Raw genomic sequence first — 27799 nt, 5'->3', positions numbered from 1 at the left:
TTGTTCGGGATCATGTTCTATTGCATAGACTAAATTGTTTAGGACCATGTTGCTACGCGTGATATTTTTCTTCGCTCATGGAGCAACAAGCTATTTCAGTTATTATGGCCTTTGACCCAAAGCTCATATCAGTATTTGATGGCAGTGAATCCGGACAATCAATAGTCGAGTAGCTGGGGAAAGCTGAACTGATATGTCAGCTGAGTGGGGTGAAGTGCATCGAGTGTGTCATTCTGATGCGCTTGCCAGGCGAAATTAAGTGAGGAAAAGCAGGTAGATTTTGATTGTGTAAAGAATACACTGTACACAGCATTTGCTTTGGATCCCTTTGCTGCATGGAAGCAGTTTGCAGCATGCCACCTTAAACCAGGTAAAAAAGTTGATGCATTTTTGGTAAAACTATGCAGACTTGCGGTCCTGTTTGGCGGCGTATCAGATCAGTGCCTGCAATGTACATTCATGGCTGAATTGCCTGAACATGCATAAGAACTATTATGAGCATCTTCCCAGATAAATAGCTTAGATCTGTCACATGTGCTGGCATGTGCTCATGCCATTTTAAAGAACTGTATGGGAGTTCCAGAGCAGGTTGCAGTAGCTGCTAGGTTGGAACAACACAGCCTCTGAAATATTAATTAGGCGTCAACTCTCAATGCTCCGAGATTTGGCCTAAGAATATGCACTGAAGATTGATGTGGGGCTCATTAAGTTTCATGATAAGAGAGCTGATAAACTTACTCGGGTACCATAGCGATGGCTAAATGAAATCTGTAAAAAACCCAGAGAACCTGTGTGTGCCATAGCCACAGAACAAAATGTTTCTCAGGTAAAGACAATCCATTGGTCTAGTGGACATCCTGAAGTGAAGAGGATGTGGGTGTGCACTTTCAATTTCAGTGTGCCCACATACCCTTGGAAAATAGAATAATTAAGAAATCCCACCACATAAGGCATATCGTAGCAAGAACAAGGTGCACGATCTTGGAGCGAGTGTACTGGCACAATGTTATGCCTAAAGACAAGACGGCCACAACTGCACCTGCAAATATACTATACATTTATAGAATCCATGTCAAGGGTATCGAAGTGGTGGTGCTCAACAATGCAGTTGCTAATCTATACAAGGAGGGAGATGCTGTTTGGGTGAATAATCCACAGGGAAAATTTACGACGCAGTTCAGCACAGGTATGATGACAAAAATCAATAGCCAACACTGTCTCAGATGATGGAACACCACATAAAGGACGTACGCCAAGCATGCTGACATGATTGCTTAATCTGTGACGAAATTACCTCGTCAGATGACAAAGTCTCACTGCTGTATTAACAACCACATGAAGAAAGCTCCTCAGAAGGTGATGCAACAAAGGATCCAGAGCAGGAAGAGTTCAATGATGCGACAGACGAAAGCATCACTGAGAAGTTCCTGAGCTTGTATCATTAAGGCGAAGTACCAGGAAAAAGCAGCCTGCCCAACATTATCATTTATATGATCTCAAGATCAGGGAGGAGTGTAACTGTTGTATAGAGCTTCTCAGGAAACACTGATTTCAGACAACACCAGTGACCTTGCTAGGCTAAAAAGGGAAATATTATTTTCGTAAAATAACTTTAGCTGAAAGTTAATTATGTAAATAGTTTTGGGGGTGGGGTGTGCCGGGAATGGTAGTACAGGAGCCCTAACTCTTTGGTAGCGCTTAGAGCGGCTGCTCCATCAACAGTTGAATAATATCGGGTTGTTTGTAGTGCCATATCGCGCATGGAAAGAGACCCTGCACTTATTCCCGGTGGGCTTTCCTAAGGCCACAATCCTAATCGGAGAAAGGTCAGCTGATGGTCTACTTGTGATGCATGTCTGATTCTCTGCATAACCCCTTGTTTAGCTCCCCCTTACCTAAACCGAAACTCTTTAAAAAATATGACGACAGTACAATCTAAAAATAAGCTTAAACCAGGTTTAGGGACAAACGAATTCAACTTGCCTCCTCCCTTGAGGCTTGCATTCACGAATATCCGTGGGCTTAGAACTAATTTACGCTGTCAAAACCTTAGATATATCTAAAGCTACCGCTCTACCCTCCCCTGCTTTGTCAAGTGAATGGTATATACGCTCAGAGATTACAGTTAGGATGTTTGCCGTGGAACGGGCTTGCCTAAATATGTTTATAGATATAGCTGTAGTTAGCTATAAACATAACAATTTAGAAATTCTAAACAATAATTGATAAGTGAACTTGATCACACCACATTTAGATAGGTGAGTGGAAGTCACGTTAAGACGTGTCCTTTCATCGGCTACATCACCCGAAAAGAGAAAACAAGAAGTTTTAGAACAGTCTAGGAGTTTTCGGCAAATCATAGAGATGTGAGAGAGCCTTCCCCAACTCAGCCTAGAAGTGAAGGTTAAAAGACAAAAGATATAGATGCATAAGGCAGGCCCCTAGGGAAACAGGAGACAATTGGAATAAAAATATATATAAAATATAAACAGTTGTATGTGTGGTTCATTAGACACTCATCAAGATTCCAGTATGTTTCATTGTATGTTGTAAACTGTCATAGATGTAAAAAAAAAAAAAAAAAAAAAAAAAAATTAATTTCATACCCAACAGCATGATCGACATCAACGAAGAGGTCAGCCTATATAAAGAAATGCAGCAAGCCTTTTAATCAGTTTTGCAAGCAAGCAAAAAAGGTATAAACTCTCCTCTCATATATTCTATCTTCTAATATAAACTCCCTATTCAACGTACACATATTTATATACATCCCCAGTATACAACAGTGACAAGCATGTGTGGAAGCACTAAAAAATTGTATGCCAATGTCCAAGTCAGGCCTACCTACGGCTAAAATGAGTTCATTTAAAGGCTATAAAAAAAAATGCCGATAAGTTATTCACTGATTAACTCCCAAGGTTGCTCTGGTAACGTGTTTTGTTGAGTCATTGTGTTCGGATTTGAATCAATGGAGTTGTATGAGATCATGTCATGTCGAAGGATCGACGACGTTGTTCAGGATTGCGTCATCTTGAATCAACAGAGATGTTTGGGTTCGAATCGACAGTGTTGTTCAGGATCATGTTGGCTCGCTTGGACAAAACTAATTAAAAATCTTGCTGCTTGTCAGAATACCTATTATGTAAAATTTCAAATGTTTAGACCCAAAATTGGCTGTGTAATTTGGTAGAGACTGCAGAGGTCAAATTTTTTTTTACCCCAATTTTAAGAGATTATGAGGTTGTTTGCACGGCAATTGAGAAGACTAACATGTTTGCCAGGCAGTTGCCCCAAACTCCACATTGGACTCGGCAAATCACTCCCTCCTTTACTTTCCTTTGCGAAGAGACGCCACACAAAGTGACTTGAAAATCACCCCTTCTCAGGTGCATGGTATCATAAAAAACCTAGACACCTTGAAAGCATGTGGACCTGATCTCATTCCGGCAGTACTATTAAAACAATGCACCAGTTCTCTCCAAACTTTACAACAAATGCCTTAAAGAATCTTGATTTCCTAACTGCTGGAAAGCTGCTTCTGTGGTACCAGTTTTTAAGAATTCTGGCGAAAGAACTGATCCATTAAATTATCGCTCCATTAGCCTTCTCCCACTTTTCGCCAAAATATTTAAGTCCATATTAAATCAAGCTCTAGTCCATCTTACAGCTACTAAACTTCTGACCGACCAACAATATAGATTTAGGCAAGACTGTTCGACAGCAAATATCCTAACTGTAATCTCTAAACATATATACCATTCACTGGACAAAGCATGGGAGAGTAGAGCAGTATACCTAGAGATATCTAAGGCCTTTGACAGGGTATGGCACAATGTTCTTCTCAGGAAAATCAGATCATATGGTATCACTGGGAGAATACATACATAATTAAATCCTTCTTAAGCAAGAGAAGAATCCAGGTTGTCCTAGACGGTCGTACATCTAAACAATGATATAAATGCGGGAGTACCTCAGGAGTCCATCCTTGGATCTTTATTATTCCTAATATTCATAAATGACTTGCCAAATAAAATTGTCTCTGAGATAGGTATATTTGCTGATGACACCACTCTCTATAACATGCACGAGGCGGGAAACAAATGAACACATATCTAAGGAAATGGCAGAAAAACTGGAGGAAGACCTCCAATCTGTAGTGGAATGGGGACAAAAAAGGATGGTCGCATTCAATGCTGCCAAGACTAAGCTTGTTTCTTTTAATAATTACAAGAAACCTTCTCTACCTCCAATAGCAATGGCCAAAAACACATTGCCTGAAACTGCTTCTTTTAAACTCCTCGGCCTAATGTTCACATGGAATAGGAGTTGGAACAGATACTTTGTGAGCATTGCCAAGGCTGCTGCAAAGAAGGTGGGCTCTCTCTAGCGTGCTAGAAAACTTCTTACGCCTGAAAGTATCCTGTACCTCTATAAGGCCACCATTCGCCCATGTATGGAGTACTGTTGTCATATTTGGACTGGCGCATCTGCTACTAGCCTCTCACTCCTGGACAGGGTTCAAAAGAGAGTCATCAACTCTCATCTAAACTGTCATCTAAGCTTCAGCCTCTGTCCCAATGCTGCATACATTCGCCTGTTCTACAAGTACTTTAATGGTGAATGCTCTGACAAACTACAAGCATTTGTACCCCCTCAACATAAATACCCGACAAACCCGAAAGGCAGCTAAATCCCACCCCTACACAGTAGAGATCCCTAGGTGTAAGAAAGCCTTCTACTCCAATAGTTTTGCCCCAGTTTTAATCCAAATTTTTATTTCAATTTTATTTAGCAAATTTTTCAAACAAAATAAAAAAACAATATTAATTAAAAACATTTGTAAATTAACTCATGTTCAGTAAACTTATAACATATTTTGTTATACATATAAAACTCTCCAAATCTGAATTATTTTAAATAGATAAAACATTATCAGTGAACACCGCATTATTACTTTATAGGTTGCGAGTTGGAAGGTTAATTAAATAGCTTCTGTTTAAACATAAAATGAATGCTTACCTTAGTATATTTCAATAAAAAAAATTCTACAAGAATAAAAAAATGCACATAAGATAGAGAACAATGCTGTCTGATAAAGAAACTTAAGAAAAAGAATGAAAAGCACACATAATATAGAAAATAAAATTTACTCTGTTTTGCGAATTCATGTCTTCTTGAGAAAGAGGATGGTTTTTATCTGGATCAGATTCGCTCTGCACTGGAACCGTTTCAGGTTTAGTAGTTTGAGATGTGTAAGTTTTTCTTTGTATTCCTCTACCAACACTCGGAATATTCTAGATATAAAGAATAAAAATGACAAAATTATCATTAAATATAAAATCTTAATTTGTTGTGTTTTTTTTGTATTTTCCATAAACAAACTCAATTTTTACATTTGAATGAAAGAAAAACAATTTTTACTCAAAATAAATTGGTAAAAATGTATCACTTGACATTCCTTTTTCTGATTAAAGAAACTGTAAATCATTAAGAAATTGTCACTCAAAATCGTGTTCATTAACAGTTAGATCCAGCAATGCCCAGATGTAAAATATGCTGAAAGATTTTGTCAATTTATTCTAGTTTCACATTCATAATAATATTGCAATTGATTTTAACTAGCAATACACATGGATGATAAAAGACTTTGGATAATCACAGATTTCAAAGGGGTTCTGCTAAAATCGTCATATTTTAAAAACCAAAGCACTTTAAGTCCTCAAAATACCACCATTTTCTTTGGAAATGAATATCCTTTCAAATGAATTAATAACTAACTAGCAGGACCTGTGGAAATTCCACAGGGAACCGATTCATATGTAATATATTGATGTTGGTATTCTGTAGATGTTCAGTGTAAATAGCAACACTCTGATATTATTGTAGCTTTTTTTGTTAAAACTGTAAAAGTATTTATCTAAGCTAGCATGAATGCCCGGCAAAGCGCAGTCATAAAGTACACTTAAATATGATGTTTTAATTCTTACAGATTTCCTATATATTACTATAGAGTTAATGTTCTTACAATTTTTATATATTATTGTTGTGGTTGCAAGGTTGAACAATAATTAGTAAGGAAATACAATGAAGACGCAAACAACAAGATAACGCAATAATAAGTGTATTAAAGAAAAGGTATATTTACAATATGTACAAATGACGGTGTCGAGTCAGAGAGTCTTGGTGGGAGGACATGTACACTCTTCGGCGTCACTTCCGGTGGCATTTGAGTAAGACACACCAAGGCCAACCTAGGCTTGCCATTTATAGTGTTATGTTATTCGCATATGCAAATAAGTGGTTGCCACCACAACACCCCCCTCCCAAGATTTGAAGTCACACAGATTTCAATATCTTTTTCTTTTTGGGTTTACCATTAATGGTTCATTCACTTTTCTTTTACTTTAAAGCCGAATTCTTGTATTCGAGTAAATACTTGTTTCAAATGTTCCTTATGTTCTTCTAGGGATTTGCTCCTGACAACAATGTCGTCCAGGTATGCACATGCGCACTCAATACCACTCAGCATGGTGTCCATCGCTTGCTGAAAGATGGCAAGCGCTACTTTGATGCCAAAAGGCAATCGGTTGTATTTGTATAATCCCTTATGCGTATTGATGCATAGTATTTTTGAGCAATTCTCCTCGACCGGTATTTGCAAATACGCGTCGGTCAAGTCGATCTTGGAAAAAATATTACCCCCATTCAACTTCGTGAATATTTCCTCTGGGCTTGGTAGGGGGTAATGGTGATCTTTTAATAGGGAGTTGACCCCGGTCGAAAAGTCTGCGCACACTCTAACTTCGTCATTCTTTTTCTTTACGTATACGGTGGGGGCTGCCCACTCGTTGTGTTCTATTTTTGATAGAATTCCCGTCTGTTCCAATCTATTTAATTCTTTATCAATCTTTTCCAACCCAGCGAACGGAACATTTCGCTTTTTTCTAAAAATTGGGCTGGCGTTTTCTTTAAGTTCAAACGAGGCCTTGAATTTATTGCAGCGACCTAAGTTAGTCGTGAATGCCTCAGGAAATAATTCTTTTAAATCGTCTTTTATATTTACTGTTGTTGGAGAAGAACATTCTAATTTTTTACAGAATGTATTGATTGGCTTATCCCATAGTCCGAATTTCTCAATTAAATCTATTCCAAACAGATTTTCACTATTTTTTAGTACGAATATTTTTAATTTCTTCGAAATCCCTTTCAATTTTATCGGGAGGACAACTTCTCCTTCAAATTTTATACCACTACCAGTTACCGTCCGGGCTGCTTTACTAGTTTTCATCATGGCCGGTTTTTCCAACTTTTTCCACGTATTCAGGTTTATTATAGAAACATCGGAGCCGGAGTCGAGTTGTAACTTTATTGATGTTTTAAATATTTCCACTTTTACGTATTTTCGCCGATCTTTGTCTAATTTTGTATTTGATTTTGTTTGCTGTACTCTCTTTCTGGTGTAATCTTTATATCTGCAGCAATCGCTTTTGTGTCCCACCTTCTTACAAATGTAGCATTTTTTCTTCTTATAAGGACAATCTGATTCCCAATGCTTTTCTGCACATCTCTTACAGTTATATTTAGGAAGAGGCTTGTTATATTCTGTACTATATTTATGGTTATTATCTTTGGAATATCCTGTTCCATTGCTTTTCTTTGTAAAGTTCTTGGTTGGTGCGTATGGTTTTCTAACTTTTCTTACATATGCCACTCCGGATTCTTCTATATTTTTTTAATCCTTTTTTAGTGTAATGGCCCTTTCACAGTCCTCTGCTAGTTTCTGGAGGGTTAAATCTTGCTCAGATTCCAGCTTAGACAACACTCGTCTGCGTATTTCTGCATTTTTCATGGAAACTAACCCTTGAGCGAAGATTAGACATTTAAAATCTTCTACCGTTAGTTCTGCAAGCTTAAAATTATCGCAGTTTTTATTGACAACTGATGCGTATGTCAAATAATCTTGGTTGTCCATCTTTCTTAGATTCATGCACAGCCATCTTTTATGAAAAAGAGATATATTTGGATTAAATAATTCTTTTAGTAATTTTACAGCTTCCATGAACTCTAATTCCGCAGTTTTTTTAGGCAATATGTAATCTACGAATTTGCTGTGTTCTGATGTACCCAATTTTCTGAGTAAGAGGCTCACTTTCTGACTATTTGGCCAATTTTTACAGTCCAGTTGAAAAACATCCTCGTATCTTGTGTAGTATGCTTCAAAATTCTTCTCTTCCTCAGGCACATAATGAAATGTGTCCATGCTATTAAAAATAGTTGTATGGGAGAAATTAACACTATCGACATTTTCTCGATTACTCTTTAGTAGTTCCAGTGTTTTAGCAAAACGTTCATCTTGTCTTTCTTCATATTCCAATTGTAGTTTCTTATGCCTTTCTTCCTGTTCCAATTGCAGTTTTTTCTGCTTTAATTGTGCCATTTTCTGCTTTTCTTCTTGTTCCTGCTGCTATTTCAATAATCTGTCCTCTCTCTTTTCCTCGCGGTCAGCCTGTGCCTGTATTTGCAAAAGCTCGTTTTGTGTAGCTTGTCTGCGTTCATCCCGCTCAGCCTGTGCTTGTAAAAATTGCATGAACATTTTTGATAAGTCTTCCATGTTTTTTTTTTTTTTTTAGTGTGTAGTTAAAAAAAAATATTGTACCATGTACAATATACACCGGTTTGGGTTACAACAAAAAAAGCAAATTGCTGTAAGCTCCTGTTTTCAATAATAATATCGCAGCTTGCAATAATATATTCTTTTTGCGAGTCACGCTGCAAAAAAAAAAATAAAACAGGTTTATCTGGAATCACGAAATGGAATTGACTTTCCGTTTTTAGGCACTTACTAATAAGTAACTCTTTCCACAAAATAAAAGTTTGGGTTTTTTTTTTTTTTTTTTTTTTTTTTTAATCGAGTCACAATTGAATAAATGTATGCAGTACATTTAGTTCTTTGAGTTTTTTTTTTCTCTAGTATTTTAGTAATTAAAATACCTCTTACATTGAGATTACCTTTTTTTTCCGTGACGTTTTACTGTATTATCCGTTATTCAGTGACAACTTCAAGAAAAAAAAATCCTTTCCTTGAATTTTAGTTTTAGCTGTGGTATTTCCTTTTAGTACCGACGTCAACCAAAACATTAATTTAAAAAGTCCTTTAGTTGTTGCTTTGTTTACGGAGAACAGTAATTAGAATCCACTGGTGAACTTTTTTCGTAGGTTCCTTCCTTGCTTTTCGTAATACGGGTCTGACCTGTCGTTTTTGCGACAGAACAAAGTTCGCTTTTCGTTTGCAAGTTGGTCCTTTAGTAAGATTTGTCGTGTAGCGACAAAACAAAAATTCACTTTTACATTCGTTTGCAAGTCGGATTCCCCAGAAAACGGCGTAAATTGTCGCTTTTGCCACGTTAGAGTTTTTTTTTTTTCACTTGAGTTGAAACTTCTCTTTAGCGTAAATCCGTTTGCTCGTCAACACTTTGCATTCCTTAAAAAAAATGGCCAACCTTTGCGTTGTACTTTTTTTTTTTTTTTAAATAGTTCTTCGTCAAAATGTTATATTTGATGCTTCATATCTCGTCGCCAACTGTTGTGGTTGCAAGGTTGAACAATAATTAGTAAGGAAATACAATGAAGACGCAAACAACAAGATAACGCAATAATAAGTGTATTAAAGAAAAGGTATATTTACAATATGTACAAATGACGGTGTCGAGTCAGGGAGTCTTGGTGGGAGGACATGTACGCTCTTCGGCGTCACTTCCGGTGGCATTTGAGTAAGACACACCAAGGCCAACCTAGGCTTGCCATTTATAGTGTTATGTTATTCGCATATGCAAATAAGTGGTTGCCACTACAACAATTATAAAGTTGCAATTTCAAAAACCAAAAAAATATATCCATATGATTTTGGGGCAATAGCTTGAATCCAAACCAAAATAAAAACACACACACACACACACATATATATATATAACTTGAATTCCTTCAGCCGTAATCGAAACTGAAACAAAAACTTAATAAATCTTGATAAAATTATTTATAAGAAAAAAAAAAAAAAAATAGATGACTTCAATGCCATCAGCTATAATCGAAACTGAAGCCAAAACGTTTGAAGAATTCTTGGTAAAATTATTTATGATAAGAAATGGAAGTACATAACAATTAAACAACCATGATGTAAGCGTGACACAGAAAATAACACACACAAACTATTGTATTAATATATAGATAATGTACATTATATATTTTTAAAATTTTAACCAAATAAAGTGATAAAAATGTTACTATAAGAATTTGTAATGACACCTCCCCTCACCCCCCCCCCCTTTTGTAAATGGTTGTACTGCATTTGTGTTAATTTTTTCGTGAAATTTGGAAATTAACTAGAAGAGATGTCACTTTCAATAGATCCGAGTGTCCAAAATTCTTTTGTGTTAAAAAAGAAAAAAACATGATGAGTATTGAAAATTTTTCAAAAAATTTCTTCGGACACCCACTGTTAAATAAATCAATCTTTTACTATTTTCATCCATTAAAAGTAAAATTGTAACCTGCTTTTCTCTTGTGGTACCAAGTAATTTAAAATCATGATACCTGGAATAAAAATCGTTCTATTTTATAAAGTATCTAAAAACTATCTGTAGTAGCAGCAACAACAATACGATCAGCAATAGCATTGCTGTAAAACAAACATGTTTTTGTTAATTTTTTATTCCACAATGAATTAAAAATGTAAAAAATGAAAATATGTTTTTATATATTTAGTTGGAGCTATTTTGTTATCAAAACATAATTAGCTTAATTAGAGCTATATATATAATTAAAGCAATCCCAACCAGTCTGGCGTTATTTCTGCTCATATTTAAAAAATATTTATATAGTTGAAAAGACAAGAAAATAAGTTTTGTAAATATGTAACTGGCATGCACTTTTATCCATTGCATTAGATTTTAATGGTGAATTACAGTGTTTTGTTTAAAAAAAAATTTTAAAAAAAAGAAATGTGAAATATGATTTTTTTTTTTTGCTTCACATGTGCGAGCAGTACCTCCCCCACCCCCAATATTTTTTTTCATGTCTTTTTTACAATTTTTTTCAACGGATTATAATCAAATAGACACTAATCTACCCAATCTATATATCTATAAAAGTGAATGTGTGTGTGTGTGTGTGTCCGTGTGTATATTTCCCTACCAAACTACTGTCAATTTTCAGTCTACAGACTCGAGATTTGACATAAGAGGTATTGAGATTTGGAAAAATCTTTAATTAGTTTTTGGCCAGAATTTGGCTGTCAAGGGCTTATAGTTCAACGATTTGAGCTTTGAAAACTCTACCAAACTCCTCCGCCAATTTTGGGTCTAAACACTTGAAATTTTAGATGTAGGTTACTTGGACATGGATCAAACTTTTTAATTTAATTTGAGCTCAAAAAAATAAATAAATTTTAGGGGTCAAAATTGGGATCAAATTTAAAAAACATTTAACCTCTGTGGTATCTACCGAATTACTCAGCCAATTTTTAGTCTAAACATTTGAAATTTTACGTAAAGTGTATTCAGACTTAGGGCAAGCTTTTTAATCGGTTTTTGGCTGAACATTTGACTGTTCAAAAAACTTGACCATTGTGGTCTCTAGCAAACTATTCAGCAAATTTAGCTGCCAAGAGGTCAAAGCTGTAAGAGTTGATCTTTGCAGACTCTACCAACCTTCTCCTCCAAAACACTTGAAATTTTAGATGTCTGTTACTTGGAGAGGAGTCCAAATTTTTAATGTATATATACATATGCACATAAAGTTATGAACAGTACATAGGGCCTAAGCAAAGCTAGGCTGAACTGCTAGTTACAAAAAAAAATGCTAAATCAATATTTAAATATTTGTAGATTTTCAGTTTTTCTTTTTTGTTTTTTTTTACATGGAGGTCACCACTTATCAAAGCCCGGAGGCCACTCAGGGATAAGGGTTATTGCGTCTACAGTAATCAATGAGATAATATTGTAGTAATCATTAGTATTGGAGATTTGATAGAGTGCCTTAAGAGGGCGGTTTGTCAGAAATTTATTTATGTTGGACTTGAAGACATCCAAGTTGTAGTCAGGTGGGAAACAGGCAAATAGAACAGAGTTCCACAGTCGTGCACTTCTGAGAAAGAAGCTCTTCTCATGGAATCTACATTTGGATTTAGGCACAGATAAAGAGTGGGGAAAATTATTGACAGTAGTTTAAGCCAGATGGGTGTTTCTCGTCAAAGATTGGCGAAGGGGGACCAGAGATTGGAGCTCAGATGAGCACTTGGAATGGGAATGAAAATGGAAAGAGCCATGGAAATAACGATATAACAAAGACAGGCTTGCAACGTCTCTTCTGTGGGAGAGAGGCTGCAGGGAAGAGAAAAGAGCATCCCCCACTAAGCTACAAAGTTTATTTTGTGCTCTGTCAAGGCAGGATAGGCTGTTTTTAGCAGCTCCTGCCCAGATGTGGCAGCAGTACTCCATCCTTGGACGTACTTGGCTTTTATACAGATAGAGAATTGCATCAGTAGGGAGATATCTTCTGGAGCAGTAGAACGATCCCACCATTTTCCCAGCATCCTTGGCAACAGACCTGATGTACGTGTTCCATTTCAGATCAGGAGTAAAGGTCAAACCCAGGAGCTTGTCAAAACATGAAGCCTCCCCAAGACGAGAGCCATCCATTTCAATTGATGCCAGATGGGGATCAGAGCGTTGATGATTTAAAGATAGAAGCTTGGTTTTAGATGCATTAAAAGTAACCAGCCACCTCTTCCCCCACTGTACCACGCGCTCAAGATCAGAAGAGAGAGAATTAGAGAGAACCTTGTCATTTACAGCCTTTGATGTGTTGTCATAGATGGTCGTGTCATCAGCATAGATGTCAACGAATGATTTAAGTATGTGTTTTGGGAGATCATTGATGTAGATCAGGAAAAGAGTTGGGCCCAGGATGGACCTCTGAGGGACTCCAGCATTAATACTGTGGGCCTCTGATTTCTGCCCATCAACCACTACTCTTATGAACCTATCGGAGAGAAATGATTTAATGATTGAGAAAACATTTCCAGTGATACCGTAGGTGGAAATCTTGTGAAGTAGGCCCTTATGACATACCTTATGAAAGGCCTTCGATATGTCAAGAGCAATTGCCCTGGAAAGGAAGTCTTTGTCAAGAGATTCACTAATCCTATGAGATATAACTGTTAGCACATCTGCTGTAGATCTTGCGGAGCGGAAACCATATTTCATGTCACTAAGAAGATTGTTTCTGTTGAGGTGGTTGACTATTTCTTTATTTAATATGGATTCACAAAATCATGACAGAACCTCCCCTCATCATCGTTCTTATTTGAGTGGGTCAGCCATTCCACATTATGGACATTGAAGTCACCGCAAATGTGAATGTTAGCCGAAGGATGAGCAGACGGGATGTGATCAATTTTCTTAGATATGCTCTTAAAGATAGTAACCCCACTGTTGTGGGGGTGATAGAGGTTAAATATAAATGCAGTGGTGTAAGCTAGTGCAACCCGGAAGCATTCACTGGACAAAGCGGGGGAGGGCAGAGCGGTAGCTCTAGATATATCTAAGGCCTTTGACAGGGTATGGCATGAGGGTCTCTTCAGGAAAATTAGATCATACCGTATCACTGGTAGAATACTTAACATAATTAAATCCTTCTTAGATAAGAGAAAAATCCAGGTTGTCCTCGACGGTGGTACATCTAAACAGTGGGATATAAATGCGGGAGTGCCTCAGGGTTCTATCCTTGGACCTCTATTGTTCCTAATATTTATTAATGACCTCCCTGACAAAACTGCCTCTGAGATGGGTATATATGCTGATGACTCCACGCTCTATAACAGGCATGACAGGAAAACAAATGAACACATAACTAAAGAAATGGCAAAAACACTAGAGGATGACCTCCAATCTGTAGTGGAATGGGGACATAAATGGATGGTCACATTCAATGCTGCCAAGACTAAATTGGTTTCCTTCAATAATTACAAGAAACCTTCTCTGCCACCAATAGCAATGGCCAGTGACTCCCTGTCTGAGAGTACATCTTTCAAACTCCTTGGCCTAACGTTCACAGGAAACATGAGTTGGAACAATTATATTGAAAACATTGCCAGGGCCGCTTCGAAAAAGGTAGGCTCTCTCTCTGTGCTAGAAAACTACTGACACCTGAAAGTATCCTGTACTTCTATAAGGCCACCATTCGCCCATGTATGGAGTATTGCTGTCACATTTGGGCTGGTGCATCTGCTGCTAGTCTCTCACTCCTAGACAAGGTTCAAAAGAGTCGCCAATCTGATAGACCCTGAACTGGCATCTAAGCTTCAGCCTCTGTCCCATCGACGAAACGTTGCATCCCTCTGCCTGTTCTGCAAGTATTTTAATGGTGAATGCTCTGACGAACTGCAGACACTTGTGCCCCCACAACGTAGACACCCTCGACAAACCCGACAGGCAGCTAAATCCCACCCCCACACAGTAATCCCCAGATGTAAAAGATCTTTCTACTCCAGTAGTTTCTTCCCCAGAACTGCTAGACTCTGGAATTCCATTCTAGGTCCCTGCTTCCCTAACTGTACTGACATGCAGAAGTTCAAGTGTAACGTGAACCGACATCTTGCTGCCCAAATCCCAACATAGTGCCCCAGTAGTTGCTGCCCCTGATAGTAGCCCCCTACACCAAAGTGGCAATGTGCCTTGTTTGGGGTGAAAATGTAATATTAAAAAATTAAAATTAAAAAAAATATAAGGTAAATTGGGGTCTTCTCTGGAGATATCCCTACCACATGGAAAGCCATCTTTAATGTAGGCACATATTTCATGCTTATGGCGATCTTGGGGGTCAGATTTAGATGTTAAGTTAGAGTATCCTTTAATTATGAATTTATCTAGAGAAGGTGTTGGCCCTATGCCAGTTTCACTTAGAAAGAATATGTCCGGTTTCGTCTCCTGTAATTGTGTTTCAACCTCTGGAAGGTTGGAACATAGAACCCTGATGTTGGAGAAGGAAACCTGGTAGTAGGGGTCTACGTTGGAGGATGGGGTTCTAGGTTTATTTGTGTTTTTTTAGATTTATCATGTTGACGCTTTGGGATTTGTGGAACAGGTCGATAGACTTGGTTGGAGCAGGACAGAGAGGGAAAATAAGAGAGAAAAAGACAATTTTTTTTTTTTGTAGCACATAAGGTAAAGCCGTAACAATTATCCAATAGTATGGCATCAAGAGGCCCTACCAGAAACTACTGTATGGTCCAGAATCCATTCACCAAATGGCAATACAGCAGCCCCGGTACTTTGCACCTGCTGATAGTACAGCCTCCTTAGTGTTTCTATTTGATACAAGAAATTTTATTTGGCATTGCCTGGGATGAAAGTGGCATATAGTAATCAAAAAGTGCTCAATATCCTAAATATAGCAGGTGTCCCCAAACACAACTTCATTTCTTCTATTTGCTTTTTTGTGGCACCGAGCAACAGCAGGTATTACTGGTGGTAGTTAATGAAGCCATTACTACTGATAATATTATTTAAATGTATTGAACAAGCTAGTAATTAATGAAGTATATTAATAAAATCATTTATTAGGTATATAAATGAAATAAAGATTTAAAATGAAGTTAAAAAAGATTTTTTTTAAATATTTCAAACCTTCATATATAAAAAGGTACTGACTGGAAGAGTGCTCAATTAATATTTAATAAAACTATCAATAGTTATAGGCTATTTAACCTGATATAGTGGGAGAAATTACAATTGTTGCCCTTGATACATCTAAAGCTTTTGACAAAGTCTAGCATGAAGGGTTTCTCATGAAAATTCACTCCTATCATATTTCTCATAATCAGATCCTTCCTAGATAAGAGAAATGTCCAGGTTGTCCTTGATGGTCATACATATAAGCATGTTATTAATACAGGTGTGGCCCAAGAGTTGATCCTTAGATCTTTATTATTCCTGATATTCATATCAAAAGCAATGGCAGGAACCCTGGAAAATGACATTAGTCTGTAGTGGAATGGGGCCATAAATCATTGATAACATTTGATACTAAAACTAAGCTTCTTTCCTTTAACAACTACAAAAATCCTTCTCAACCAATGCCATGACAAATAACACCCTACTTGAGAGCCCATTTTTCTAACTCCTGGGCCTTTTTTTTTTTTTTTTTTTTTTTTTTTTTTTTTACACAGTGATCACCACTTATCAAGGCCCGGAAGCCACTCAGGGATAAGGGTTATTGCAAGTACATCACGTTAGTGAGGAGATTTTATGAAGTGTTTAATTAGGGGGGCCTAACATTCACAGGCAACATGAATTGGAACAAATACATTCAGGACATTTTCATTACATTGTTGCTGCAAAGAAAATGGGCTTCTTCTACTGTGCTAGAAGATTACAACACTACTTTAATGGAGTGATGAATTCATAGCACTTGTACCCCTAACTAACAGACAAGCAGCGCAAAAATCTTACCCCTTCACTGTTGAGGTCACTAAATCCTAAGTAATTCACAATTGTATTCTGAGTATCTCCCATACTGAGGATTGAACCTTTAACCTCCAGAAAAGTCTCACAACTGAATTTTTCCGAGTATCTGTTACACCATAAGTCGGTGCTAATGCACTTACTGATCCATGCTATTTTTTAAAATCGTATTTCCAAGTTTAATTAATGTTTTATATTTTTTTTTTTTATTCAATTGTAAGGTTAAAGTAGAGAATAGGTACAAAACACCTTCCCCTCCCCATGTTAAGAATGGCTTTTTAAATAATAACATCATTTCAGTACGGATCAATAAGTGCATGAGTACCCATAAGTCTTTGCGAAATATTAGAACTTTTAAGGTGAGCAAGGTGGATTAAATAAAGGATTCTGATGGAAATTTCGTGTAGACTTCAGAGTTCAACTAAAAGATTCTAGAGTTCAGCAAAACACAGCTGAAGTAGCTTGGAGTGACCAAAACATTGTGAAAATAACACTCAAGATGGAAACAGCAGTCCGAAGAATCCAAAAGATTCTGTCAGATAACTCATCTCTTTATGATTAGAATCAAGAATAAGAATTCTATATTGTTTTTGTTAATCATTTTTTTTTATAGGATTTTAAAACTTAAATTTATTTGTTACATTTTCATTTAACTATATCAAATAATTGATTTTTTAAATTTTTTATTTTCATGCTGATACACACAATATTTGCCAAGATAGCTTTATGAAAAACATTACATTCAACAACATTTCAGTCATGAACTTTGGTTAATGATCCTTTGTAGAAATTAATTATATGCAAGAAAACTACTTACCTCTTTTAATTGAGAAAATAGAAAATTTGGCATTCTTGGAATTGGCATTTCCTCACGTCGTTTGCCTCGACCAAAAGAACAGTTGGTTGGAATAGAATCATTTAAAGAATATTCACTAGTTGGGGATAATCTATCTGTGAAAACATCCGCAACAAAATCTTCCAAATTTACAGTTTCCATTTTGTTTCTGATGTAAATAAAAAAATATTTTAAATTATGCAATAATTTAGCATTTTATGAAGTTTATTTTAAAAAAATCTAAAACAAAAATATATAATCTGCATTATTTGGAATATGCAAACTACTGTTCTTATCTTGGATATTATTCTCATAATATTTCAGCTGATGTAACCTCTGACCTTTTTTCAAGTGTATCTTGTTTATCTCTAGAATCTTTATATCGAACTCTGGAATCTGTATAAAATTCTGAACAGAACCCTATATTTATCCACAAAGTAGTTTGCTCTTGTTCTGGCAGTCATGACCATCAGGACCCCTGACATAACAGATAAAGTGCTAAGAATGAATAAGTTCTGAATAATAATCTTCTGAGAGTTGAATGTTAATCTCTAATGCAGGTGATACTAAGAATACAATTACAAATTGGTTAAAATTCTACCCGGTCATAGCTGAGAGAAAGTTACCCCATGAATTAAATAAAGAGTTCCATTTGAAATTCTGTACAGATTCCCAAGTGCAACAGAAAGATTTCAGAATTCAACAACAAGATACACCTGAAGAAGGTTGGAGCTTATATCGTCTGAAATGTGAAAATAACATTCAAGACAAGAACAGTAGCTCGAATAATCCAAATAATGCAAATTATTAAACTCCATCTAAATAATTCTGAAGCAAAAATATATAAGTTTATTAAGCAAAAATAAGAAAGTATAAAGCAAAAATATATAAGTTTATAAACAGACCTTTGTTTTACAAAATATATATTATTTATAACAAAAAAAATCTATATAAATTTGTCTCCTGATTATTTTTATGCTATTAGACCTACAAAAGTAATGATAGCAGCTAGTTAGGCGAGACAAAGGTATTTTCATTGAGGTTCAAGTGCAGTAGATTTATTGGAGTATATTCTATGAAAATACTTGTAAAAGAAACATGGAGATGAAACATGAGGATGATGTGACAGAAACTGAAGGATCTAAAAAGTAAGGAACTCTTTGCTGCACCCTGTCTCAGAGAGAGAAGCTAGTGGTTATAGTACCAACCTAAGTGTGGCAACAATACTCTATGCATTTTTTTTTTTTTTTTTAATTCAATTTTCACCCCAAACAAGGCACAGTGCCACTTTGAAGCAGGGGGCTACTATCAGGGACTTAATTAGCGGGGTCATTATGAAGGGAGATGAGTAGAAAGATGTTTGTTAACATTACACTTGAACTTCTGCATATCAGTGCAGTTGGGAAAGCAGAATCCCGGAAAGGAGTTTCAAAGACCCGCAGTTCTGGGGAAGAAACTATTGGAGTAAAAGGCTTTCTTGCACCTAGGGATCTCTACTGTAAAGGGATGAGACTTAGTAGCTTGTCGGGTTTGTCGGGGGTAGTTACGTCGGGGAGGTACAAGTGTTTGCAGTTCGTCAGAGCATTCACCATTAAAGTATTTGTAGAACAGGCAGAGGGATGCAACATCTCGTCGATGGGACAGAGGCTGAAGCCTAGATGACAGTTCAGGACCTATCAGGTTGGCGACTCTTTTGAACCCTGTCCAGGAGCAAGAGACAAGCAGCAGATGCACCAGCCCAGATGTGACAACAGTACTCCATACATGGGCGAATGGTTGCCTTATAGAGGTATAGGATACTGTCAGGCGTAAGTAGTTTTCTAGCACGGTAGAGGGAGTCAACCTACCTTGCAGCAGCCTTGGCAATGCTCGCAATGTATCTATTCCAGTTCATATTCCCTGTAAACGTTAGGCCGAGGAGTTTAAAAGAAGTACTTTCAGGCAATGTGTTCTTGGCCATTGCTATTGGTGGTAGAGAAGGTTTCTTGTAGTTATTGAAGGAAACAAGCTTAGTCTTAGCAGCATTGAATATGACCAACCATTTTTGTCCCCATTCCACTACGGATTGGTGGTCATCCTCTCCAGTTTCTGCCATTTCCTTGGATATGTGTTCATTTGTTTTCCCCTCATATCTGTTATAGAGAGTGGTATCATCGGCAAATATACCCATCTCCGAAACAATTTTATCAGGGAGGTCATTTATGAATATCAGGAATAATAGAGGTCCAAGGATAGATCCCTGAGGTACTCCCGCATTTATGTCATATTGTTTGGATGTACGACCGTCGAGGACAACTTTGATTTTTCTATTACTTAAGAAGGATTTAATTACATTACGAATTCTTCCAGTGATTCCATATGATCTAATTTTCCTTAGAAGACCATCGTGCCATACCCTGTCAAAAGCCTTAGATATATCAAGGGCCATCGCTCTACCTTCCCCTGTTTTATCCAATGAACGGTATATACATTCAGAAACTACAGTTATCTGCTGTTGAACGAGCTTGCCTGAATCCATATTGTTTGTCAGTCAGGAGTTTAGCAGCAGTGATCAGCATTCCCGAGTGGGCTGTGGGCATTTGTTGTACAGTCATTGGGAACCGTTGTCAGAAAGAGATCTAGAAGTGAGGCATGTTGATCTTGCTGGTCTGGGAAACGTGTCGGAAATGTAACCAACTGAGATGCATGGGCGAATTGTGAAGTTATAGAGATATAGGATACTGGCAGGTATGAAAAGTTTATTAATCCGGTAGAGTAAACCATCTCATTTGCAGCGGACTTGATTTAATAAAGGGTTCCATTCGAATTTCTGTGCAAATTTCAGAGTTTGACAAAATACACCTGAAGAGGATCAGAGGATACATCAGCCAAATCATTGTACGAATAACATTCAAGATAACTAGTCCAAATAATCTAAATAATCCAAATTATCAATCTTCATCTCAAAAATTCAGAAAGATGGATGAAATTATCATGAAACTGCATTCTTACTAACTACAACATGGCCGTCTTCAAATAAAATAACAAATGTGTCCACTTAAGTAACCTAATTTTGCCCATTGAATTCAATCCTTTCATAGTGTCGTTCATCATTCTACTGACAATGTAATTTATTTTATTTTGGTACGCCCAAAACAAGGCATCTTGCTACTCACGTATAGGGGATACTGTGATAGGGGCCAAATTTATAAAGGATTAACTGGAGGAGGAGTTGAGCAGAAAGATGTTTGTTCACATTACACTTAAATTTCTGCATGTTGGCAAAGTCGCAGAAACATGGATAAGGGATAGAATTCCAAAGGCAAGCAGTTTATAATAAAAGCTATTGGAAAATGAACTCTTCTGGCATCTAAAGATCTCTACAGTAAATGAGTGGATTTTGCTGTGCGTTGGGTGGGTCAGGACAATTTAAATTAAGGAAATACAAATGAAGGACGTTCATGAGAACACGTTGAAATACTTGTAAAACAAATACAAGTGTGCAACACTGCAGTGATGCGATATGGCTGAAACTTGGCAGACACTGCATCTGCATGACTTATTAGGTTAGGAATTTTTCTTGCACACTGTCCGAGAGAGGGAGAGGGGTTAGTGGTTGGTGCACCAGCCCAGATCTGGCAACAATACTCTATGCATTGGTTAATGATGGATTTATAGAAATATAGGATACTGGCAGGTGTGAGAAGGTTTCTAGTGCAGTAGAGAGAGCACACACAGTAGTAGACATGGCAGTATCTTATTTATTTCAATTCATGTTGCCTGAGAATGCTAGACCAAGGAGTTTGAATACTAGACTCCTGGGAAGAGTATTAATGGCCATGGCAATCGATGGTTGGGAAGGTTTCTTATAATTTTTAATGTAAAGGAGTCTTGTCTCAGTAGCACTGAATGTGGCCATTCATTTTTGACCTCATTCTACAATAGATTGGAGGTCATTTTCTAAAGATTCAGTCATTGCCTTCGATGTGATTTGCCTATATATTGAGAATAGAGTACAGTGTCATCAACAAATACAACCATTTCAGACAACTACATCAAGGAGATGTAGTATGAAGATCTGGAATAATGTTTTCTTATGGAATGATTTTTTTTTTTTTTTTTTTTTACACAGTGATCACCACTTATCAAGGCCCGGAAGCCACTCAGGAATAAGGGTTATTGCAAGTACATTACGTTAGTGTGGAGATTTGATGAAGTGTTTAATTAAGGGGGCGGTTCATTAGGAATTTGGGGTTTGTATTACTGTACACATAGATTCGAAAAAGTTGCCAAAAAAAAATATATAACAAATAAATGTTATCAAAGGCAATATAAGTTACTTTTCTACCAAACTAGATATATTTTTTGTGTTTTTATTCAATGTAACATGTTTATTCAGCTCGAAAAACATAGTGTTTACCGATGTATTCGAAAATTCAAGATGGCATCTCACACCCTCTTTAACACCGTAAGTTTGGGAAAAGGTGTTATAAATAATAAACTATATAAAATACTATTAAAAATCCGCCGAATATATGTCACGATAACATATATTGAGCGAGTTTTTAACAGTATTTTATTCGTTTTTTTATTTATAACACCTTTTCTCAAACTTACCGTGTTAAAGAAAGATTCAGACGCCATCTTGAATGTTCCAATACATCGGTAAACACTGTATGGTTTTTGAGCTGAATAAACATGTTACATTGAATAAAAACACAAAAAAATATACCCAGTTTGGTAGAAAAGTAACTTATCTTGCCTTTGATAACATTTATTTATTATATATTTGTTTTTTGACAACTTTTTCGAATCTATGTGTACAGTAATACGAACCCGGAATTTGTTAATATTGGACTTGAAGACATCCAAGTTGTAGTCCGGAGGGAAGCAGGCAGACGGAACAGAGTTCCACAGGCGTGCAGTTCTAAGAAAGAAGCTTTGTTCATGAAATCCGCGTTTTGATTTAGGCACAGATATAGAGTGGGGGAAATTTTTGACAGTGGTTTCAGCTAGACGGGTGTTTATCGTGAAAGATTGGCGAGGGGGGACCAGAGATTGGAGTTCAGACGAGCACCTGCCATGGAAATAACGATAAAACAAGGATAGGCTCGCAACGTCTCTTCTGCGGGAGAGAGGTTGCAGGGTAGAGAAAAGGGCATCCCCCACCAAGCCACGAAGTCTATTTTGTACTCTGTCAAGGCAGGATAGGATAAATGATTCATTTTTAGTTAACTATTACATGTAATTATATTCATGCAGATATTCTACATGATTTATACTTGCATAATATTTGCATAAAAAGGTTATAGTAAACATAAACTGCTTTATATATATATATATATATATATATATATACATACACACACACATGCGTATATATATTTGTTTAAAAAATTTTGTCTACCAAACTACTGTCAGTTTTTGATCTACAGACATGAAACTTAATATATAGGGTATTCGACCCCAAGCAAAACTTTATATTTGGGGTTTAACCAGGGAAAATTGGTACAAGTGTGAAAATTAAAAAAAAAAAAAAAATGGAATTTGTCAGGTAAGGTCGAATGACAGCATTATGAATAAGCATGCATAATGTAATAGCTATTAGTTCATGTTTTAATTCTTAACCTTGCAGCAAGCATGTTTTCATAGCTCAAGCATTAACATCAAAGGAAAAAGTAAATTGTAAGCTAAACGTTTTGGCTTTGATTCTCGGTGGTGACACAGAAGTAATTTTTTTTTTTTACTTTTTAAATCATTACTATATATTGGGTCCAATATAATAATACGAAATCTGCATTAATAAAAATATATTTAAGCGTATTTTATGACTGGGCAATGCCAGGCGGCCTGCTAGTATTAAATATTTGTCTAGTAACACTGTACGAGTTGATTTTCCTGAGAAGACCTTCCCGGCAGGCTGTGACCCAACCAGCTACAGTAAGACAGGGCTCTACATTGCAAGTGAAACAGTCGCATTTGCGAGTGATTTTTCAAAGTGGCGACTAGAAATAATGCCACGCTTATCATTTGGCGATTGTATTCTTTCACTGACAATCTTCCAAAGCCCACTACTGAGTGAAAAATATCTTTTCAACTTTTTTTTAATAAAACGAACAAAGTCAAATTATTTAAATAATAAAAGTTTAATAGAACAATATACTTTTTTTTAATGAAGGCTGTTTAAAAAAAAACATCTGAAGAAATTAAAATGTTTATACCTTCAAGTATCAACATAAAATTTGCTGTATATGTAAAATTACAATTTATTAAAAAAAAATTATTATGCATATAATCGTCACAGAACAAAGATGTCATATTCCAAAAATCACGTAGGTTTGGCTAGTAACTTTTGTATTTGGCTAGTAAACGATAATATTTAGTTGTAAAAGGTCAACTAAAGATAAATTTGTCCATAGATCCCTGTAAGAAGAGATGAATCCAGGAAAAGGTTACAGATAAATTGGAGCTATTGTTGAAAATTTCCCAAAGGAGGGGAGGCCAACGATGGAAAAATTGGAGCCTTTTTATTTCATGGCGGGTCTTGGAAAACACTGTAACCCTGCTAGTGGGAAAGGAAAATGGTGGGGCCTCCGTTGTAAGTGTATTTCCTTTATGGAGGAAAACAGACGAGAATATGAACCATATTTCGGGGAAATAATATTTTTGACACAACAGGATTATTAGTAGCTAATTGTTTTGTCTACCGAGGTTTTAAACCTGATCTGAGGGTTAGGGATAAAGTCCTCGAGTGCATGAGACGATATCAATGGAAATTACGTGATCTGGATGTGAGGGAGAGGTAGCTGACTACCCAATCAAAAAAAGCCAAAAAACTGGATGATTGGCTGCCTAGAACATCTACCATGGAACCTACCCACCTCAACCATCTATATATAAACCTGTGCAGAGAGTTGCAGTTGCATAGTTGAGTTCCGAGTGAGATTGAGTCGCAGAAACTGTCCACTGCTTCCCTCGCCCAACCATTCCATAGCACCCACCTGAGGCCCAACAAACGCAAGAAATCCGTACTTGTAAACTCCGACCAAAGCCGTTCTTATACACCAAGGAAAAAAAATCAAATCAGCAATTTATTTATTTCTTTTAATCTCTTGTGAAAAAAAAAACTAGGTTTTTAATATTTTTGATTCTCTCTTTTATACGAAAACTATAAACAGCATTGGTTATTGCCCTTAACTTGAAAGAACAACCAGTTGAATGATCTTTTTCAGTAGAAGAAAGTAAGGATCATCTACTATGCGGTCAACACCATATCAACCCTATCATCGAAGTGGAAAACACAACGTTCCATTTAGTTATTGTTCTCAAGACGTGCTTCGGTGGAGTAACCAAGATGTAACACCCAGTGAAGTAACGCTGGACCGATTTGTTATAGTTGGGTTTGTGACAAAGATTCTTTTTACATTTGGTCCTGTGATCAAGGATTTTGACGCTTGTATAGTAAAGATTCCATCACAAGACCTTGTCAAATGCCTTGGAGGTATGTGCTACTGCTTTATCCAGTGTGGCATATAGGTGCTCAGAGATGATCATTCAGCTATCTGAAGTAGAACAGAATTGACTAAATTCATACTGTTAGTGAGAGAGAAGTTTAGCATTTTCCAGCTACTTAGTATCGTCGGATTGATTAATGATTCAAAAGATTTTAACAAAGAGCAGGAAACTTATGGGACGATAATTTTGTGTCAGTTCTTTCAAAGTTCTTGAAGACTGGTCTTGCAGAAGTAATTTTCCAGCTATTAAGAAAGCAAGATTCTATATAGAATTAATATTTGAGAGAACAAGGGCCAGCTCATTAGATGAGCTATTATAGCAGGGATAACATCCGGTCCATATTAGTGTTGGGATGATCTGATAATTACCAATTCTGTGTGAAATTTCTGATTCTGATAAGAGTACCGATTTCGATTCTTTTAAAATTTCTTATTTAATTAAAGATTTGATGCTTTTGAAAAATGTTCAAATGACTGGACCCCATGCCCTTCACATAATGTCTGCACATATTTTGCAAAACATAGAAATATGCTTGGTGGGGGACGTAAATTACAAGAGAAGATTATTCTAAATAATTTTCTCTAATGTTTTTCTTATAATTTATTGAAATTGTGTGACAAGATTTTATTTTAAACAAATCTCATTTGGTTGTCATTAATGCCATTTGAAATTTTCATAAACGATTAAAAACAATCAATGACTGGCATACAAAATAAGAAAATAGTTGAGGAACAGAATAGTTTACAAAACCAGTCCCATTTTAAGAATTGGTTTCTATATAATTTTACTAGTTAGAAAACTATGCTTAACATTGTGACAGGTCTGTTAGCAATTCCCTCAATGAAGAAATGTTAATGTTTCATCTCGAAATCATAAAAATTTAGTCAGTTATTAGATTGATTTGCATTACTCTGAAAATAAAATAATAATGGCAACTAGATTAACACTTTTAGCTAAATCACTTCCTCAACATGAGATTCTACTGTTTATTTATTTTTTTTTTTTAGATGATTACATGGCAGAAAGATAAAACAATTTATAATTTCAAGTAGAAAAGCAGTTTCGCACATAAATTTAACGTAAAATGATAAAGAGTAGGGAAAATTACTGACAGTGGTTTCAGCTAGATGGGTGTTCATGAAAGATTGGCGAGGGGGGGGGGACTATAGATTGGAGCTCAGATGAGCACTTGCCGTGGAAATAACAATAAAGAGACAGGCTTGCAACGTCTCTTTTATGGGAAAGAGGTTGCAGAGAAGAGAAAAGGGCATCCCCCACTAAGCTATTTTGAACTCTAGGCAGGATAAACTGCTTCTAGCAGCTCCTGCCCAGATATGGCAACAGTACTCTATCATTGGACGTACTTGGCTCTTATAAAAATAGAGAATTGCATCAGCAGTGAGATATCTACTGGAATGGTAGAAGGATCCCACCATTTTTCCAGTGATCTTGGCAACATATTTAATGTACGTGTTCTATTTCAAATTAGGAATAAAGGTCAAGCCCAGAAGCATGTCGAAACATGAAGCCTCCCCAAGTTGAGATCCATTCATTTCGATTGATGCCAGATGGGGATCAGAGCGTCGATGATGTAAAGATAGAAGCTTGCTTTTAGATACATTAAAAGTAATCAGCCACCTCTTTCCCCATTGTACAATGTGCTCAAGATCAGAGGAGAGAGAATCAGAGAGAACTTGGTCATTTATTGCCTTTGATGTGTTGTTATAGATGGTAGTGTCGTCAGCATAAATGTCTACTAATAATCTAAGGATGTGTTTTGGGAGATCGTTGATGTATATCAAGAAGAGAGTTGGGCCAAGGATGGACCCCTAAGGAACTCTAGTACTGAGAGCTTCCAATTTCTGCAATTCTCCTTAAGTCAATGCTTAAACAGTTTTGTAGTTTTGGTTGAAGCTTTTTCAATGCTATGATTGGAATGCTATCAGGGCCAGTTGCTTTACTGGAATCAAGGTTCTTGATTAGCTTGGCAACATCATGCACAGATATTTGTATGTAGCATAGCATGTTTTCGGTTACAGGAGGAAATGGGGGGGGTGATGGCCTTACTCACATAGAGTAGAATTACCTGCAAAGTTCTTAGCAAAGAGTTTGGCTTTGTCTAATGCTGACAAGATTACGTCGGGTCCATTGATGATGGTTGGGATAGAGCATACACTTTTGTTCAGGACCCCGTTTGCTATTTGCCAAAACCAGTGGGAACCAAGCCACTGCTCAGCTACTTTGGGTTTAACAGACTGAGCATACAACTCTCTTGCATTTTTTTATTATTCTTTTACAGTGGTTGCTGGCAGTCCTGAAGGCGGCTTAGTCTTAGTACATCTATTACGTTGGAAGCAATGGAAAAAGTGATTTCTGTGCGCTATGGCAGCAGCACATTCTGGAGAGAACCACAGCTGGCTGTTAAGTTTTTGCTAAAATTTTTTCGGGGGTATGAAGCTGTCTAACCTACAATTAACCATTTGGTCAGGTCTGATACTATAGAGGACACATGCTTTTTAAACATGGAGCACAGAGGTAGATCACATCTAAATGTATGGAAGCTATCCCAGTCAGTCATAGAGTATCGATATACTGTACGATGGAGAGGTACGTCTGAGGACTTATTACATTGCATTTTTATCTTCAGATACAACTGAGTGGTCGGATAATCCCAGTGGAGGCAGAACAGAAGATGAACATAGCTCAGGGCAAGTTGTGAGAAAAAGGTCTAGAAGACTTGCATACTGACCGTCAGTGTCGGGCACACTGGTGGGTTCATGAACAATCTGAGTCATAAGCAATGCAGAAATCGCGGCAGAACCTCCCCTCATCATCTGTCTTGTTTGAGTGGGTTAGCCATTCCACATTGTGGGCATTGAAGTCTTCACAGTTGTGAATGTTAGCTGAAGGATGAGCAGACAGGATGTGGTCAATTTTCTCAGATATGCTC

General features: G+C 36.7%; 1 protein-coding gene across 7 annotated transcripts in view; it reads right to left on the bottom strand.

The window, feature by feature from the left end:
- Positions 1-27799, bottom strand: part of LOC145286346 (uncharacterized) — a 102803-nt gene that overhangs the window by 7008 nt on the left and 67996 nt on the right. For 6 of the 7 annotated variants that reach the window (XR_013869149.1, XM_080135284.1, XM_080135283.1 and 3 more), the window contains exons 2-3: positions 17338-17524; positions 5151-5294 (exon numbers count right to left, since the gene is read on the bottom strand). Coding sequence is in view for 6 of the 7 variants with exons in the window: in XM_080135281.1 (XP_079991407.1) it covers positions 5151-5294; positions 17338-17524 (331 nt within the window). In the remaining variant the exon portion in view is untranslated. Of the gene's footprint in view, positions 1-5019; positions 5046-5150; positions 5295-17337; positions 17525-27799 lie in introns of all 7 variants that reach the window. The other variant, XM_080135286.1, reaches the window with a different exon arrangement.

The sequence above is a fragment of the Euprymna scolopes genome, chromosome 10 (assembly GCF_053919585.1).
Source record: "Euprymna scolopes isolate OS-2025 chromosome 10, ASM5391958v1, whole genome shotgun sequence".
In the NCBI taxonomy this organism is placed as follows: domain Eukaryota; kingdom Metazoa; phylum Mollusca; class Cephalopoda; order Sepiida; family Sepiolidae; genus Euprymna; species Euprymna scolopes.
The sequence above is the reverse complement of the archived record's forward strand: the minus strand, read 5'-3'. Positions and strand labels throughout refer to the sequence as shown.